Source organism: Symphodus melops (genome assembly GCF_947650265.1).
Source record: "Symphodus melops genome assembly, chromosome: 12".
Classification (NCBI taxonomy): Eukaryota; Metazoa; Chordata; class Actinopteri; order Labriformes; family Labridae; genus Symphodus; species Symphodus melops.
The window spans coordinates 9,052,185-9,071,878 of NC_136702.1; the positions used below are offsets into that span (position 1 = coordinate 9,052,185).

The window sequence follows — 19,694 nt, forward strand, 5'->3', positions numbered from 1 at the left end:
TTTCGATCCTCCTACTGGTTTTCAATAGGCTTAGAGGACAGGGTTAGAGGGTCAGAAACTCACAGAGAGCAACAGAGACAAGTCAGCCCTCTCAAAGTTCTGGATCAGCTTTGGCAGAGCCCATAGATCAACACTGACTGACTTTAAAGGCAAATCTTCCTCCTCTTGCCTGTTTATGGATGTAATCATGTGGCCGGTAAGTCAGAAGGTCATTCCTAACTTGGTATGTATTTTGTGTTATTGCGCCTCTGTGTTTTCTACCAAAACATTGAGTCATATTTTTTTTTTCCAAGCCTGCAGGCAGGAATCTGTGTTGGTTGGCCTTGTTGCGCTCACAGATGCCTTCGTGTTTTGATCCGTGGATAATACCAGAGTTAGAACGAGAGTTGGGATGACTAAGTTAGAGGCCGAGGGGAATTTAGTGATTAAGAAGTGTCAAAGACAGCTGGAGTAGTCAAAGTAGATTTCACATCAGCTATTCAGTGTGCGCTGAAACGTCTACCAATTCTCTCTATAAAACAACTTTTACTGCAACAACCAGTGTGTTCTGTGCAACATTATTTATGTAGGCTGTCTTCACTTTACCTTTTCTTAGTGTCATCTTTCCCCAGACATCATAAAAGTTTTTTATTACCTTGACTCAAACAGAGGGAGCCACTGTAGCCCAGAGGGAGATAAACCCAGCCTTTCATCCATAATCTGGTAGCCCCGTGACCTACAAAATACCATTTACTCCACTGATAAGATAAAGGATACACACTTTTCTCCCTGGCCAAATCTGTATATGCTCAGGCAATACATCTAGCCACAGTTTGTGACAGGTTTGCATACACACAGGAAGCTAATGAAGGGTAAAACTGGGACATTTCAGTTGAGCCCGGGGTTTGTCTTATTAATTAGTAACTTAGCCTGTTCCTGTGAGGAGGAATGTGAGACATCTTCCCTTTGATCACCGGTGTGACAAATAGATATCCCGCTGTCACCATGGCAACACATATGGAAGTCTTTAGAAAAACATCACGTTGGTTTTATGTTTGAGAGCGTATTAAAGTTTGCCATAGTTCAACAATCAGGAAAAAAAGATGTTGGCGATGAAATCATTGAATCTATAGGATTTCCTCATCAGTTGGCATAACATTAAAATAAATATAAATTAAATCAAAATAATACAATTCTAACAGGAATGTCAGAATCAAATCATGGAACAGTATCAACAAATAAAAAATATATCAGCACAATGAAGTAGCCGAGATGTGTTCATAATAACATTTTAACCAGATATGTTCATATTAAGTGCATTTATTTAAATAAATTGAGGAATGCATACATAGTTGTCGATAGCCTATTTGAACCCACCCAATTAAATTCAACATCCACATTTTTTTGCAATAATAACAGTTTAACGCGTCACCTTTTAATTAAAGAATTGAGCGCCTGTATTTTATCCACTGTATTTTATAGATGATCCACTAGATGTCGCTCTTTGACTGTTCTAGTACGACGCTACGATACAATGTTGTATGACGTTTAAAAACTTCTTGAGTACACGAGGTGAAACTGATAAAGAAGCGAAGGACCGGTTGTTTATTGTAAAGCAATCCACTTGAGTACTTCGTCGTTATAGTTTTGAGGTCAGAGCAATTATTCTTTCTATGTGAACCTCTGAGCAGCAGCAGCAGCAGCAGCAGCAGGCTTCATGCCTGGAAAGTCACAAGTTCCTGTGGTTGTGGAAAGGATACGGTGTTTTCCCGCGGATGCCACCTGCCAAGCCGCGCGCGCTGGAAGGAAACGAGAGTTTGGTGCAACGTCTGATGTTAAACACGATGACCTTTGAAGCCCCGACAGTAAGTTAAATGAAAAGAAAGACAAGAAAAGTCGGGAAGTAGCTGACATCAAGACCTTTCTCCCAGTTCTCAGTCTGTAAAATACGTATTAAACAAAAAAACATTACATTTATCGATTTTTAGGGCTGTTTCCTCATTATGAAACATCCTGTTCACTCTGGAAGGAAGCTCGAGCCACTTAATGGAAAGTCATATTTTAATGTTAGCGTCAAAGTGCACTGCAAAAAAGTATAACTTTTCATAGTAACACTGTGTGTCTGACAGATGAGATATAAATTTAGTAGCCTAAATGTTTGGGTTGGTAATTAACTTTCCCTCCACTATCAGTTAACGAAAAAAAAGCAATAATGGATGGTGGGAAGGGCTAGGCCTCGTGCAGCTAATCTCAGTAATGTGTGCAGCTGCAGGTCAGGTAGATTTGTCAGTGTAATCAGCTGGCTCGTGCTGCTCCAGCTGTAAATCACATTAGGCCTGAGTGGGCCGCTGCTGAGCAGGCTGCTTTAGGGAGCAGCAACAGGCCACGCATTGGTCACAGCCACGCTGTGGAGACAGGATTACAGATAAATATGTTAGGTGTGTGCCCCAGGAAACAAGACAAGAGCAATCACACTCTCTCAGGGGCTGCATACACGGGGAAAGAGACATCATTTAAGGTGATAAAGACCATAACAAAAAGGATTAGGACAGTGCTTGAGCAGATAATTGTCTTCCTATTTGAGACACTGTAATTGTTTCATCTGTTAATGACCCATTACTCCCGAAGCAAATAACACTCACTGTTAAGTTGTTGTCTAAGTTCATCATTTGACAAAGATACACACCACCAAGTTCGTCTCTCTCCCCATTATATCTATGCGTACTCAACTCTGCAATCATAAGTGTGCAACTAAAAAAAGTGTAATTAAAAGTAAAAGCATTTGTTCACTTGGAGACAATGTATGCAGGTTTTCTCTGAAAGCCGTGGGCCTTTTTAAAGAGTAATTTATAAAACAGTAGTTTTATTTTTATATTTTTTAAGAGACCAGAATTTCTTGTATGATGTCTCTCTACTTTTTGATTCATGTAACTATGAAGTTAAAGGTTTCATTAATGGGGTGATTTATGAATCTCTCTGGTCATCATATTTAATGCTTTTTGAGTTTGCCTTAATGTAGAAGTGGCAGTGATTGATCTGCTGTGGATTTTTTTAATCTATTGTCTTTTTGGCCTATAAGATGTATGAAGTGATGAAAATAATTGGTCGATGGCCTCCCAGATCCAAAGAAGCTCTTGTTAGAATGTCATTTATTGATCACATCCTCAAGATATTTGTTGTTATAGAACCCACACATATTCAAGTTGATGAAGAGTTCTGCTTTTTCCCCTGGAAAATGACTCAACTGGATTAATCTACTGTCAGATTATGTGGGGAAAATAATTCAATCTTTGATAACCAATGGCTTCATGTTGTAGCTGTGGCCTTCTTACGCAGGTTAAGAATAAGACAAAGTTTCTCATTCTTTTTTTTGTGTGCGATCTCCAGTTCCTGGAAGTCCTCCTGCTAATCTCATGACAGTAAATTCCATCCCAGCTGCAGAGAGGCTCTTATTGACGGAAACCTGGGGAATTCTGTCACATTCCCATGTGCATTTCTCGAGCTGTTGTAGCCCACACCCATCACTTTGTCTGAACTTCAGCTCGTCCTAAATATTTACGGTGTGTGTCTTCGTCTTGGAGAGGATATCGCTGCTCCAGGGACTCCTGTGAATGACAGGAGAATTGAAAAGGAGCCCAGCGGGGGGTGGGGTGGGGGGTGTTTCTGGAGGTAGAGGCACATGGTAAGCAGATGGTACCTCGGTGTTTCCATTCGACGGCCAACTGGGACAAACGCACATGTAGCAGGTGATGTTGTGTCAGTGTCTGTCTTCATTTGAAGTTCTGTCTGAGAGGATGCTAAGTGTCTTTCAGTGTTTGCTGTCAGGAAGTGAAATGGGTCTTTTTTTAAGATGGAGATAAATTTGGGTTTTGGGGGTTTTTTTAGTCGTGTGTTACATACCACAAGCTTCTGTGATGTAACTTGTTTTTCCCACGTCACCTTATTATTTTTTTTTCATGCTAAGGTAATGGCAGACCTCTGTCTCACATTGCAGATGAGTTGAGTCCTGCAGCTTCTCAGGCAACCTCTTTGCTCTCCCTTCTCCTTTTCTCTTTGATTCCCTTTAGTGGCTTAGCTATAAGAGAAGATCCAATCCGAAGCTTTGAGTGGAGAGATGGCCACACAACGAAACCTGAACCTGATCCGTGCTTTGAATTTCTGAATGGACAGGGCCGGGAGGACACTAACCTTCCTGTAAGGGCATAGGCTGGGGCTCTGCACAATTCCCTTTGCCTCCGCTTCTTTTCTCTTTCTCTCTCTCTCTCTCTCTCTCTCTCTCTCTCTCTCTCTCTCTCTCTCTCTTTCTCTCTTGCTCCCACATACACACTCTTTTCACTCCCTTCTCCCAGTTACTGGCCAGCGCTCCAGCTGTAGGTGGAGCTGGCTTTCCTGGAATTGTCGGGCAACTTTTCCTGTTGTGCTTGCTACCTCTTGCTCAATCCTTTGCCTAATGACAGCTCTGCTTCGTGATTACTGGGGCTGTAAGGACTTGTGCCATCTGGATGCTTGTCTCTCTAGCAATGCCTGGGTGTAGGGCTGGCTGCTGTATTTGTTGTCTTGAAAATGTTTTTTCAGAATTTAGATGAGAAGTTTTTTTCCCCTTCAGCAGAAATGTCTCGGCAGTGCAAAGTGGGGCGAAATCCATCGGTGGGTAAAGTAAACTGTGCATGAATGGGAGAGCTTTCAGGAGTGGGTGATGTTCTCCGGGCTGTAGCGGCACTTTGTGTTGGCTCTCTGCCTCGGTGTTGTTTTACACACTTTGTGTAACTTGGGCCAAGGAGGGATGACATCAGCGGATCATTGCATTGTGTGTTTTTCGTAAAAAGATCTTTCTTTTTGTATTGAATAATCAAACCTGTTTGACAGGACTTGTGCTTGTACGTTAACCGCTGGATTGTAGCCGTTAGCTGCGTTAGAATGATCCAATGTTATGTCATGTGTTACAGTAGAAACATTAAGTACAAATACTTTGAAGTAATTTATTCGTTTTTTCGTTAAATTGGTTTTGCGCCACTTATAAATGTTTGAGTCACAGAATTATCGACGAACGTAGTTTAGAAGTGGAAAAAGTGTTTACAGTGAAGAGTCTAAAATTGGTCACGTGATCATATGTTAATGAGTGTTCAAATACCAACTTCAGAAGTTTTTTTTTTTTTCAAACCTTCAAAGTAAAGAATGTCATCTTTGATCCTCTTGTTGTACTTTTTCAGACACCTGCGTTTGCCATTTGTTTGTAAAGAAGACAAATATTTAAAAAAAGACTCAAAGGTTCCACAGATGCATCACAGTCTCATTGGACAGGCGCAACAATCGCCTCTTGTCTCGTACAGTGTGGCGGGACATCTGAGTGTCAGTGACCATTTGGACAGAATAGAAAAGAACAGGTCTGTAGCTCAGAGGTAATTGCTGTATCCTCAGAACTTCAAAAGAGCTACTTGTGGCCCCGACTGTCTCTGATAATGAGCGTTTGCCTTCTTCAAACATAATGAGTGGAGGTAGGGAGTTTGCATAGAGAGACGCTGTGAGCACAGTGTGTCCACTCGCAGCTGGGGTGTCTGACTGGTCGGGGGAACAAAGGCTTAGTGTCTGTGATAGTGTGGAGCCCCCAGCCATCAGCAAGCAGGCCAATAGACTTCTGCTTGGCTGAGCTGTCAGTCCTCGGCGGCCCCGCTGGCCCGCGGACTACAGTGCAGAGCGGAACACATGGGGACAGGCTAGACTAGTCCGTGCCAAATTAAAATGAGCCGCTGCTGCATTCTCTGAGTTGTAAGTGCAGCTGAAGAAAACTTACAAAAGTCTGATACATGTCCAACGTGACACAGGCTTTAGTTTGATCACCCTCCAATGAGATGTTTGCCTTGTCTACATAATCAGATATTTCCTAAAAAATATTTACATATAAGAATAATATTCAGTGTGCAATGAAAAATCAAAACTCAAGATGACGATGAATAATGTTGCTTTTATTATCATAAATTCTTGATTATGCATTCTTTTTGTCAAATCCCGAGCAATAGGAGCTGCCATGTATGATTTATTTTTCAATATGAATTCATCTCCTCCTCATCCTTTGCAGTATGACTTAAACTTTATGAATTTTTTGAAATGAGTAAATAACTTGTGCTGGTACATTAATCTAAAGTGTAGGCTCTGAATAGCTTGTTATGTCTGAGCTGAAGTCCAAATCCAAATCTGAATGTACTCACAGTTGACATGCTAAAGGAGAGTTAAGTTTGGTTTTTCTGCTTGAAAAATAAGTTTACAATATCCGTTTGAGGTGTTTTTGTTTTTTTTCTTGTCATAGTAGTCTCCATTCTTAAATCATTTCTGTGTTTTCTTTACAGATAGCTGATCAGCTTCCCTGGATTTCGCAGTCGACCCTGCTTTGTTTTGCCTGAAGATGGAAACATTGGAGTCGGAGTTGACCTGCCCAATCTGTCTGGAGCTCTTCGAGGACCCGTTGCTCTTGCCCTGCGCTCACAGCCTTTGTTTCAACTGTGCCCATCGTATCCTGGTCTCGCACTGCACCCCCACCGAGCCAATTCAGTCCATCAGCGCCTTCCAGTGCCCGACTTGTCGCCATGTCATCACTCTCAACCAGAGGGGCCTAGAGGGACTCAGACGCAACGTTACACTACAGAACATCATCGACCGCTACCAGAAGGCTTCCCTGAGTGGACCTAACTCTCCTAACGAGACCCGGCGTGAGCGAGCCGCCCCCGACAGCAGAGCCATGACATCTCCCACGGACCGCGTGGAGTGTCAGTTCTGCGAGCAGGACCCTCCACATGACGCGGTGAAGACGTGCGTCACCTGCGAGGTGTCGTACTGCGACGAGTGTCTGAAAGCCACCCACCCCAACAAGAAGCCTTTCACAGGCCACCGTCTAATCGAGCCGCTGCTGGACTCCCATCTGAGAGGACTCATGTGTCTGGAGCACGAGGAGGAGAAGGTCAACATGTACTGTGTGACAGACGAACAGTTGATCTGCGCTTTGTGTAAGCTGGTTGGCCGCCACCGGGACCACCAAGTGTCCGCCCTCAGTGACCGGTATGACAAACTGAAGGTAAGAAAGGATGTGTAGCAGTGAGAGGGGAATGCTCAGAGGTTTATGATGCCCTGCACAAAAGTCTCCCAACTCATTTTAGCCCACTTTGTTGCTTTCTGCATCTGGTCACCCCTTTTCTCAGGATAACAGGGAAACACCGCTAGTTTACAAAGTAGTACCGAGTAACATTTGTATTAAACACAAGTGAGCTATGTGAGTGGCTTTATTTCAGTTCTAGAGAGTAGTGCTCAGATACCAGGCATGCAACAATTCTCAATAAAATATTGAACTGTTTGGTTTCGCAATTACGTTTCAATACTGACTTGTGATTTTCGTTTTTTTAATGCGTTGGCGTTTAACTAGTTTCCGTGCATTGTATTTCTCTCTAAATTGCCTCTGCCTGTGTTTGTCTGTGATTCAGCGTGCAGGGGTGAGGAAACCCTGACGAATGAGTTAATAGCCAATCACCACACATCAAAGTTTGGTACCGCTAACAACAACATTACTTTTAGCGTTACTAGCAGTGAGGAGCAGCGACGGCGTCTTGGAAAACGTTTCGCCTTCACTGTTGAGTGGGTTGACTGTAATGTTGCATCTCTACCAGATACTGAGATTAACCAAGATTTATCAAGACCACTGATGGAAAGTCGGGATGTTCAGTTTTGACTTTTAACGACATCAGTTTGGACAGCTACGGTTACCTTTATTAAAAACCACAAACCTTTAAATACCATTGTTTTAGTAATGCTGATCGTTTTAAAAAAGAGCAATAACAACTGTCTCTCTCAGGGCAACAACAACAACATGTTTATATATCTAAACAACTATTTGGATCTGTTGTAGTTCATCTCTTTAAATCAGGAGAGATAAAGTTATACGTTTAAGTGGATTTGATACTGAATGCTACCAAACTCATTAATAATAATAATAATAACAACAACAACGCATCCGACTTTTATAGTGCTTTTATAAATACTCAAAGATCTTATCAAAGTTTAGTGTCAGATAAAATAAATAAATAAATATTTAAACGCTGCTGTGTGTTATGGCAACTTACAGCTTAAAGCTCTTTTGTTGTCTGTTGTTGTAAGTGTAACGCCCGTGATAAGAAATGTGAAACACTGAACCCTACAAAACGACTTCCCTTCACAGGTTTGATTGTTATATTGTACTTGTCCGTTGATATGTAACACATTCTCTGAGAAAAACAAACAAACATGTGGTGATGCTAAGAGCCTGATGGATGTGGCAAAACCCTTTATGTCGTGTCAGTCGTCGCCGAGGTGCCAGATCTGCAGTAGAAAATATTCCTGGGCAAAGACACGGTTTACGTATTATTGTTATTACTATTTCTAACAATTATCAAAGCCAGAGAAATTTCTAATTTTATACTTGTAATGGGATGTGTCTAGGTGGCCGCCATGATAGACACGAAATGTTGATCGTTGTCAAGAAAACCCCTGATGTTTTGTCAAAGGCCGCTGCATAAGCTAGCGCTAGCTGCTACTGCAAGCTGCCGTTCTGTCGCTGTATGCGCTGCTGTGATGATTGATTCAACACGAAGTTCGTTTTTACTCCCATGATTCACCGCAAGCCTCGACACTATCTTTTGTTATTGTTTTGACTGAGAGCCCCTTAGAGGCGGAATTTTACATTTACTGTACTTTTAGAGGTTTACTTTCGTAGTGTAAGCTAAGCTATTGACTTTCATCTGTTTCTGAGATGGATTAAAACAAAAATTTCAGGCCTTACTGCTTCCTCCGAAACCAAACAAATGTGTGTAAATAGAGTCTCTCTCTTGGCCAGTCTTAAAATGTATTGCTGCCCATGCCAGAGACTTCTTCCACAGTTCTCGGAGCGAGAGGAGCTGCTCCATGAATCAGTGTGAATCTGCCTCAGTCAGTGTACGGCCAATATAGTTGTTTTTCCAGCAACCTCATTGGATCTCTTTTTTTTTTTTTGTCCTTTTCAAGGCAAAGTTCTCGGTTCTTCCCTAAGTGTACCCTAACAATAGCACCGCATCCACTGCATGAAATAGAAATGAGGCTCTGCTTTGTTTCCACTCTCTCTGTGTCCATGCATGACTCACAAAAGGGGTGAGTGGCGGGTCGGGGTGGGGGTGTAACTGCATCACAAGTAACACTTGAAACCCTTTTGTGCCCGCTCCTCTCGTTCACAATGCTCGGTCACAGCATTTTTGCTGAAGAAGGGTCAGGGGAACGGTCTTAACCTGTCTGCCTTTGTTTAACCGTGCTGTCGTTGTGCAGAAATCTCCTGGCCGCTTTCTCTGTGCGGGGCGTGATCGTTCACACCAGGAGGCCGACCAGGTGATCAGAATCATTTCTTTTTAAAACTACACATCCAGGGTGGGGTTGATTTGATGCCCTTTAGTGTCGCTTTTCACAGGATTGATCCTTTAAAAAGCAACAGAATGAGACACTGTGCTTACATGCAGACACAGTACTGTAGCCTTTGATGGAACACAGTTTTTTTTTAGTATTCAGTGTAGTTAATTGTTCTTCCCTTTAAATAAACACATCCTCATGACAGTAATATGACTAAAGAGTGTTTGACTAGAGATGAATACAGCCCTTGATCCTTTATCTTCCTTAAGCCAGACTAACAATGATCTGTTTTCTCGGCTGCATTACATCCTCAGCTGCCTCATGTCATTTAACAACGGGGCTGCTTTCTACTAACTCGTGTATTTATTTGTTGTCCTATCTCGTTGACCACACATTACACGCACTGAGCTGCATTGTTAGAAGACTCATAGGAAGCAGCAATTCCCATCTCAGAGAGGGATTGTTTTCTTCTCGTGGCACGCAGCACAGGACCCAGGTGGCATGCAGCTGAGCTTGTTCAGAGTCGCTGTATTTCCCAAACATGTGTTTACAGTGCCTGACAATTCACAGACATCCCTACACAAAGGAATATTTTGACATTGTAAAGATGCAAGTCTGTGTGTGTGTGTTTGTGTGTATATGTGCACGGAAGCAGAGCGCAGGACTTTTTCAGGCTGGTTTCAGCATTACCAGGCACAGTATGTAACATGATCCAGGTCCGGAATCAAGTCTGCTGTTCTTCATTGCTCATCAGATTTCTATCCAGTGGTATGTTTGCAGTTTATCCCAGCATGCAGTGGGCTAAAGGGAAACAAGGATGAGGATTTAGAGTAAGCAGCTTCCTTCACTGAATCACCAAAACACGGCCCCGAAATACAGACAGTAACAGCAAAGTAGACAGAAGATTACCTTACAAGAAAACGATTCAAAATACGGATTGGTCTTCATGGTGAATACACAATGAAATGATTGGCCTTTCCTTTGTTACAAGAAATCATACAGAGACCCTGTGACCTGCTCCTTGTCTTGCAGGAAGAGCACATGATATCGCCCTTCAGATGTTTCCTAAATGATGGAGAACTTCTTACTTGCTCGATGTCTTTATATAACGACACGTTACAGAAACACAGCATGCTGTAGTTTGAACTACAGAGCATACAAAAGACACTCTTAAGAAGATGGCTTTCTGAGTTTGCTGCCTGCTGACCTGCCTTGATGAACACATCACACATCATACGAATGTGAATGCTATGAATTCTAAATAATATTTAGCGTCTCAAAGCTGCTGAAATAGACGAAACTATGAAACAGGCTCCACAGTGTTTCTTTAGGCAGCCGCTTTGGAAACAGGTTTGGAACCTGCCTCCACTCCCACCTCGACTGACAACTCTTTAAACACTCTTCTCTCCCAGCCAACATTTTGACTTGTCATAGCAGGAAAAACACAGGTGTTAGTATAAACATGGGCTTTATGGAGGCTTTGCTTTATAGACGAAGCCCAGTCAGACATAACAGTGAGTCAGCACACTGAGTGTTGAGTTTTATTTGTACGCTAGAATCATCAGTTAGTTACGTGTTTCTTACTCAATGAAACGGTGAGATTCATCGATGTAATGTTTGCAGAATGAAGTTAGAATCCCAGACAAAGGATCAAATCTGAAATGTTGACAAAGGACAAAACTCCAGAGTCCAGACTGTGACCCGTTAGGACTGCGACAGGAAGGAAGAGAGACTGGCCGAAGCAAAGGTGTGGAACCAGAAGCTTTCACGTCTAAAAAAAGGAAACTGCTTTTTTTCCCTCTTTTCCTCTCATCAGCTTTAAATCTAGGAAAGAGACTTCCATGAGGGAGAGAGAGAGAGAGAGAGAGAGAGAGAGCGCTGTCTTAACAAACACACAGAGGGTGTTAATGTTTTCAGAGAGTCATATTTTAGGAGAAATCCAAAAGACCAAAAATATTCTCAGAGACAAGGTTTTTGCGTTTGCTGTGGCTCTCCCTGACGTGGCTTTATGCGATTCTTCAGACTTTATAAGTGAAAAGCTTTGAGCTCATCTCCATTCAACTTCTGTTTGATATAATATGTAATCTCTCTCGCGTCCACTTCGAAAGTTTAAAACTCGGCTCCTCACCTGTACCTGCAGCTCAGTATCTGAAAAGGCTTTCTCCCACATAAATGAATCATTGTTGCCAGAGTGGTCGAATAAAGCGTCTGCTATTTTCGGTGCGCATGTGACGTAACCACCTTATAAAATCGCAATGTGAAACATCTTAAAACGATCTGGAAGAAGTCGAGCCGCTCTTTTGATGCAAGACTTTTATCTTTATGGACTCTTTGTTCTCTGTTTGTTTTCGTCTTTGGATTATTTTCAGAATGTTGTTTTTCATAAAGAAAAAAAAAATCCTCAAAGATGTAAGCACTTAAACTTTTGAAATATGTGCAGTTTAATAACAAATCCAGATGAAAGCCATTTTGACTTTGACACAAAATCAAACGTGTGCGTCTCCGACATCAGTTCATTAGCGCCCATATTTAGACAAATTGTTCGAGTTTCAATTTAGGTGTGACTGCACTTTTGTTTCTTTTTAAATTGATCTCACGCTCGCACGTAATTACACATAAATCATTTTAACGCAGAATAAAAGGTTAAATCAGAAGATATTCTCGACTGTGATGTTTCAGTCATCTTCCTACCCAATTACAGCGAGAGATTAAGTTTGAAACATAAGCCTTTGATCTGAGTCAGTGATTAACACAGCCGGGGTTTAGTCGTCCAAATCGCTGGCAGATGCTCTGCCAAGCTCCGCGGCCTCAGCAGGCATGATGGGATCTCTGGCTCACAGGGAGCACCCGGGGGGCGGGGGGGGGGTTGGGAGGGGGGGCGCGGCGGCTCTGCACAGATCAGAGCCCAAATGTGGACGGTCGTTTTCAGAGACTCCTCTCCTGTGCCCACCGCACGGGAGCCAGATATGTCACTGTGTTCCAGTTCACCTGAATCTCCTCCAGGGGTTACTCGGCTGTTTAAAGTGTGTTTGTGTGTTTGCGTGTGTGTGTTTGTGTGTGTGTGTGGGGGGGTGGGCTTAGTATGTAATGGTATACTCAATTTCATTTTTTCCCCCTCTTTGTAGCAAGCCTTGGATTCCAACCTCAGCAGTCTAATCAAGAGGACCAGTGAGTTGGAAAGTCTGATGGGCAAACTTATCCAAACCTGCCAGCATGTGGAGGTGAGCTTGTTTATCTGTCTGCGTTCAGGTGCAGGCTGCTCGCTGCCGTGGCTCTTCATGAGCAACAACTCATTGAATTATTAACGCAGTGATAAATGACTGAATCTGAGCGCGGCTTTTCATCACGTCAACAAGATTAAGTACTCATTAGTCTATAGATCGATCATTCCTGGAATGTCGATGCACTTCACTGCAAAGTTAGAGCAAAGGCAAAATATGCGTTCATGAGCTCGGGAAAAAGCAACGTAAAATGCAGACGTCGTGTGTCCTCACTTCATGATCTCACAAAGTTACCAATCCTTGTGTAGCACACATTTTCAAGAGATCGCAAATGATCTGGTTTCAGTCAATTCAAATGTGCTCCAGACACTGATAGCATAAACTGTATTTCACTCGACATGGTCCAACACACACTGGATGACACCCTGTGTTTACTGCTGCCGTTGTTCAGGTATTTTGAACAATAAAACTTTGGCATTCAAACCTTTTCTACAATCAAATCAAACCCCATCCTCGCTCAGCACAGTATTGCATTGATGTTATGATACTAATTGCAAAAGTTTGAAGTTATATTTGCAATCAACTAAATTATTTATATATATATTGACACCTATGGCACCTGAGCACAGTGCAGGTGGCTTTTCCTATTTTCCACTTGACTCAGTTGTAATTTTTACCTTGCCCAGAGATCAAGTGATTGTTTTGTTCAAGTTATTTTCTCAGGCCATTTTTGCCTTCACTGGACAGAGCAGCTGAAGAGAGACGTGAGTAGGGGAGAGTGGAGAATGACATGCAGCAAAGTGCCCATGTGTCCGCGGTGACAGGGACTGCTGCCTCTGTACATTGGCCGTGCGTCACAACCGCTCGGCTATTCAATGCCCCTCATGCCCAGGCCTGTGTTTGTTTTTAGATGAGGTGTGTTCAGACGCGACACTGGCAAGATCCCATCCTGAGGACACAGAAAACATCTTCACCTTAGACTGTGTGGTGCACAGCCTGAAGTCACGCCTTGCCATTAAAAGCAATGACAGCTTCCACTTTGATTGGTTTGTGTGTTGCCCAAAACACAATTACTGGATGTACAATCAAGCAACTTCTTGTGGTCTGCGCCTTTGATTGTGCCTCAGGCAACTAGAAAAACATTGTTGCACAAATCACTTAGTGCCATGCATTTAAGCCTGTGTGCTTTGTGCCTTTAAAATAGAGTTTTTAGTCCGTGCGTGGTTACAATATTACCATGCAAAATATCCTGATATAACACACCCTACTCCACTGACTGCTTCTGTGTCCGACATGAGAAGACAGATTCATCCCCTGAGGTCGTTTTCCTGCCACATGGGTTTTGCATATTATGAATCATGCTGTAAATAAATTACAAAACCTCCTCCCCCTGATTGACTTCCTCTTATCTCCTTCTCCTGTCCTGTCTAGGTTAATGCATCACGACAAGAAAACAAGCTGCTGGAGGAGTGCGACCTGCTGATTAATATCATACAGCAGAGAAGACAGATCATAGCTACCAAGATAAAGGAGGGGAAGGTACTGTTTATCACCTTCTGTGTCGCGATAACCTTTTGTTTGTATGTTGATCACCTTGTGCGTGTTGATAACCTCGCCTCCCGGCGCAGCTGACAAGCCAGCTTACATCTCTACACCTGAGCATGCTGCTCCTGTTAAGAGTGCAGCTGTAACAAGTCAGTGCTGCCGGGTAAAAAGCTTGTTTCTTGAAAATGTTGTCTTTGTAAGGGGATCAGAGGAGGCACTCTCAAAGAAGAGAACAGCCACTTGGAGAAAGAGACTCTGGTAAAAGCAGAAGCACTGACATGTCCTTGCTCTTTCTGTGCAAATATTCTTCGGGGGAAAAAAAAAAATCTATATGCAGTACTGAAAAGTAATGAACTTTAACTGAAGCAATTCCCAGTTTTTCTGTAGGTCAATGAAGTCACAGCATCTAAACGCCTCTTCTCCACAGTCACGTTCCCCTTTCTCGCCAAGTTTGTGTCTCGGCGTGTCTATCATGCAATGTGTGATTCGCCAAGCAACGATTATTTTCAGTAATTAGCATTATTCAATTTGCTTGTCAATCTTGATGTTATGATTAGGAAGCCGCAGCACAGCGATGCAAAACAAAAATAATGATTCCCTTTAATTGCATTAGAATCTAAAATGACAAGCTGTTTTGAATTCTTGAGGAAATTAAAAATATTTGTTAAACTACGCCGCTCATGACTGAGACGCTCATTAAAATCCTGGCATCTTGAATAGCTTCTCTTCCTTCTCGCCTTAGCTAGATTCCGTCAGAGAGGCCGAGGCAGGTGTCGCCATGTTCAGTGTCAGACTAAGATCACATCCTAGATATACGGGGGGGCCAGGGCCTTTACTCCGTTACCTCTGGCCTCACATCAGGTTCTGCTTTCAGCCAATACACCAGTGAGCCTCAGAACATGGATTAGATGGTCATGTTACTGAGGCAGTAATGTGATAGATGTTTCATTAACACACCTTTCATGCCAGTACAGTCTCTTAAACAGGTTGAACCTCATGTTTAGTGTTTATTACACAGCGAAAAATGGTTATAGTCACAGCTGGAAATGACATTTTCTTCAGTTGGACTTCTTGTAACTGGCAATTTAGATCTACCATCTGGTTGTATGGAGCCTCATACAGTAGGCAGAACTCCTCTTTGCTATTTCCCCAGCTTTTCATCTATCAACATATCCCTTTATTTCTCTGTGTAGTCTGTGAGGCTAAGGAAGCTAGCTCAACAGATCGGCAGCTGCAAGCAGTGCATCGAGAGGTCGTCGTCCCTCATAACCCAGGCCGACCAAACTCTTAAAGAGACGGATCACACTCGATTCCTCCAGACAGCGAAGAACATATGTGAAAGGTAATTTGGGCAGAAAAAAACCAAAATATATATAAATATAAAATGATGCATCTGATAACGCTCTTTACTTATTACAGAGTTTCTATGGCAACAGCATCCTCCCAAATCCTGTTACCAGAAATTAACCTGAACGACACCTTCGATACTTTTGCTTTGGACTTCTCAAGGGAGAAGAAGATGCTTGAAACGTTGGATTACCTCACAGGTGAGTGAGAGGTTGCTTCTAGTGCTCACCCAGTTTTACCGGCCATATAAAGTCAGGTAACACTGCAATGTTTGGGCAGTTGTATTCTCACATCTCTTACTTCTAAGAAGTAATCATTTTTGGATGATATGTTTGTCTCCTTTCGGCACATTTTAGATTAGATAGAACACTTTATATCTTCTGTGGCTTGAAACAGGGATTTATATTTCAACTAGCCAGTGACAGGAAAACTCAAAAATGTCACAAATGTTTCACCACAGTGGAGCTTTATTTTCCCCTGAATGAAACCGGTTTGATTGTTTATTCTCAGCGCCTGTTGTGCAGCGTGAATTAAACCCTGCATGGGAGCTGTAGCTCTAATAGCTGGAGGAGCTGCTACCCGGCTTAATTACACTAATCAGAACAAAGACACAGACGATGGTCTTTTTCCACCATCTCTCTTTCTCTTTTTTGCCGTCTTTACAGCATATTGCAAATTGTAGTTTATTTTGTTGTTTTCTTGTGCAGAAAAAAACCCCATCCACTCAGCTTTTCATTACCGGCTCTGAACAACATTTTTCCTTTTGTTTTCCAATTGCAGCACCAAATCCACCAGTAATCCGCGAGGAATTATGTACAGCTTCGTATGACACAATCACAGTCCACTGGACGACAGATGATGAATTCTCGGTTGTATCATATGAACTCCAGTATGCCATCTTCACCAGCCACTCCAATGTTGTCAGTAAGTCTGAATGCGGCTCTCTGGCTGCAAATTGTTTGTGGTGGGAGACATGACAATGACAGGGGGATTTTAGAGGGATTTTCCTGAAGGACTTACAATTGTTTGGGGCTGTGTTACAATATCTAAACATAAAATTGTATTGTAGCAGCAGAAGAGGAGGGCTTTGTCCCCGCTCTTATGGGTAATGCCAAGTTACCAAAATACACTGTAATTTTTGCAGCGTCTAGGAGCGGATAAGGGGGAAAAAAATAACAGCATAGTCAGACTGGATTTACATCCAGATAGACATTGGGAGCTCGATAATGTCTTTGGGTTGGAATGAGCTGGAGACTGCTGGAATTGATTGCGCTAACAAGGTCACAACATGCTCAATCAGGCAATTTATTGTTATCTGCCTCGGTGCCGGAACACATTAGGATGAGTGGTAATGCAGCTGTATTTGGGGAGTCAAAACTAGAAGCTGTATGTCTCACTTCTTGGTTTCAGACACCGAATAGTTCAAATACTTAATGTGAATATTTAATGTAAATCAGTTTTTTTCTATTTGTTATTGACTGTGTGTTTTGGCTGCAGGTTTGTGTAACTCTGCTGATAGCTGGATGATTGTACCAAACATCAAACAAAATCACTACACTGTGCACGGCCTCCAGTGTGGCACCAAGTATATTTTTATAGTGAAAGCCATAAACCAGGCTGGAAACCGCAGCAGTGAACCAGGGAAGCTCAAGACCAACAGTAAGTCAAATTAAGCAGCTGTACATGTACATAGAATTTGGTCATTCTTGAGAATTGTGATGCATTTCTAAAAAAAAAAAAAACCCTGTACTTTTGTTTAAGGTCAACCCTTTAAGTTGGACCCAAAGTCCGCTCACAGAAAGCTGAGGGTGTCACATGACAACCTGACCGTGGAGAGGGACGAAACATCATCCAAGAAGAGCCACAGCCAGGACCGCTTCTCCAGCCACAGCAGCTACGGTGTCACAGGAAACGTCTACATCGACAGCGGACGCCATTACTGGGAAGCTCTGATAGGAGGAAGCACATGGTAAAAAAAACACTGACCTTTCTGTAGCCATGCTGGTGGTGTGATTGTTAGGAAGCTGTTGTTTGTCTGCCATTCAGACCACTACTTAGATCAGAAACTGAGACGTGTGAATAAATGTTTTTAGTTCAGTTGAGTTCATACAACAGGATGCAGCTTTTTGTGACGAAGCCTCATGTTAGTTTGTAACATCAAATGGGCTTTTTCACTTCACTAAATGTTGCACAGACATTTATGATACCAAGGGGATTCATCCGAATAACTTTGGAAATCCTTTAATTTTTGCTGCAGAGCCAACCTTGAAGTTGACATTTTTAGATTTTAGATATAGGATTTATGAACACTCACTTCCTTTTTTTATTTGGCATGCAGGTTTGCAGTTGGAATCGCATACAAATCTGCACCAAAACACGAGTGGGTCGGCAAAAACCCCGGCTCCTGGGTCCTGTCTCGATGCAACAACTCTTGGGTTGTGCGTCACAACTGTAAGGAGATGCCCATCGAGCCGTCTCCCCACCTGAGGAGACTCGGGATATTGCTGGACTATGACTCCGGATCTCTGTCTTTCTATGACGCCGTCGGCTCCCAGCACTTGTACACGTTCGACATCGCCTTTGCTCAGCCTGTGTGCCCCGTGTTTAATGTGTGGAACAGGTGTTTGACAGTCCTCACTGGACTGCCAATCCCAGATCACTTAGAGGGGACCGACTACAACGACTGAAGAAACCTGTCCTGCCACAGTTTCTCTGCGTATCCAAAAAGAGACCTGACGGCCCGCCACCTCATTGTGATGCCTACGTACTGTTGACAAAATAAAAACAGTAACCAAACGAGATGCACTTAATATCCCAGGATAACATTCCTTGTCAAGCCTTTTGTTGAAATTAATTTTAATTATTTAAGAAAATAATTTTGAAGCATCTGAAGATGTTTGTTTTTGCTTTGCACATTTATGTACATTGAGCTGCTGGGTGGTTTTAGGGATTTGCTTACATTTTTAAATTTCATGGAAATGTTTTCAAATAGGTTCCAGATTCTGTTATTTCTAATAACACACATTTCACTTCCTGTGTTCATGAGGTTGATAATAAACCTCCAAGTGACAAGCAATAACTTTGACTGTAATTTTTTGCAATGTTGAATGATAGACTATTTTTCATGAACTATTTTTAAAGTCAACGCTCCTTCAGAAGTTGTCACTATAAAATGTATGCTAAGCCACTTAGACCATGTGCCATTATGCAACCTTTCCTTGTCTTAGTTTTGTATGGAGAATAAAACACTTCAGATAGATTACAGTAGTTTAAAAGCAGCTTCACTTGTAATGTGAAATCAGTCAAATCAGCCATTTTTAAATATTTATTCTGTGTTCATGTGCCATTACAGACCTGCATAACCTTTTTAATCATTGTAGCAGTTTCACAAGAGCTCCTCATAGCAATTTCCACATTTTAGTTTCATCTGACAAAATAAAAGTGACATCCTCTTATTATTTGTGCAATGTGTCCTCATTTTTCAGACAGGCTGCATTACAGAAATCTGTTGGTATAATTTAATATGCACTTCTTGTTTACACTCATTTATACTTGATGTCTAATTAAAGCTTGAACAAGCCCTCACAACACCCCAGTGAAAAGAAAACATGACCTCCATAGAAAAAGAAGTGTCAGTGTGGCTTTACAGGACAGAGTCTGACCCACTCAGAGCCAAAATACAACTTGTGACAAGATTAGCTCTGGCATCTCTTTTTGTTCGGGAGTAACGTGGCTTGAATTCTGCAGCATCTCCTCTCAACTAAAGTAGACAGGAAAAAAAGAAGAAAAAATCTGAACTCCGTGTGACCTCCCCCACGAGACACCCTGAAGGAAAAGCTGCAATAGGTGAACTCTACCTCCTCTATGTTCTGCCGCAAGGTCCCTTTTTTTTGTTTGTAGGATTTTGTGTTTGTTTTCCAGGACTAATGGAAGCTGTTTTTAAAGGTAAAAATGTGATCCTGTATAATCAAGTAATAAAATATATTGCTTACATAGGGCTATTAGTTAATAGGCTGACAAAATGTCACTTAAAAAGACAGTTATACTGCCAACCAAGATTAATTTTATGTTTTTCCTGAGACAAAGTGCCATTTATAATGAGTGTTTAGTGATTTATATAAACAGTGACTCAGCATGGAAACAAATAACCCTCAAAGAACTGTAAAGATACTTTCCCTCTGCCTTACTTTTTTTTTTTTTTAGCACGAT

At 42.1% G+C, this 19,694-nt stretch overlaps 1 protein-coding gene across 9 annotated transcripts in view; it reads left to right on the plus strand.

Annotated features, from left to right (window-relative positions):
* mid1 (midline 1) overlaps positions 1 to 18,940 on the plus strand; it is a 28,051-nt gene extending 9,111 nt beyond the window's left edge. For 3 of the 9 annotated variants that reach the window (XM_079357526.1, XM_079357527.1, XM_079357523.1), the window contains exons 2-11: positions 6,324 to 7,045; positions 9,295 to 9,354; positions 12,498 to 12,593; positions 14,025 to 14,132; positions 15,332 to 15,480; positions 15,558 to 15,685; positions 16,266 to 16,409; positions 16,983 to 17,144; positions 17,247 to 17,454; positions 17,824 to 18,940. In XM_079357526.1, coding sequence (XP_079213652.1) covers positions 6,380 to 7,045; positions 9,295 to 9,354; positions 12,498 to 12,593; positions 14,025 to 14,132; positions 15,332 to 15,480; positions 15,558 to 15,685; positions 16,266 to 16,409; positions 16,983 to 17,144; positions 17,247 to 17,454; positions 17,824 to 18,172 — 2,070 coding nt within the window. In that variant the 5' untranslated portion in view covers positions 6,324 to 6,379 and the 3' untranslated portion in view covers positions 18,173 to 18,940. Of the gene's footprint in view, positions 1 to 43; positions 197 to 1,521; positions 1,845 to 2,374; positions 2,498 to 4,082; positions 4,174 to 4,353; positions 4,627 to 6,323; positions 7,046 to 9,294; positions 9,355 to 12,497; positions 12,594 to 14,024; positions 14,133 to 15,331; positions 15,481 to 15,557; positions 15,686 to 16,265; positions 16,410 to 16,982; positions 17,145 to 17,246; positions 17,455 to 17,823 lie in introns of those variants that run through there. The other 6 variants (XM_079357521.1, XM_079357520.1, XM_079357522.1 and 3 more) reach the window with 6 other exon arrangements.
* Positions 18,941 to 19,694: the final 754 nt, after the last annotated feature.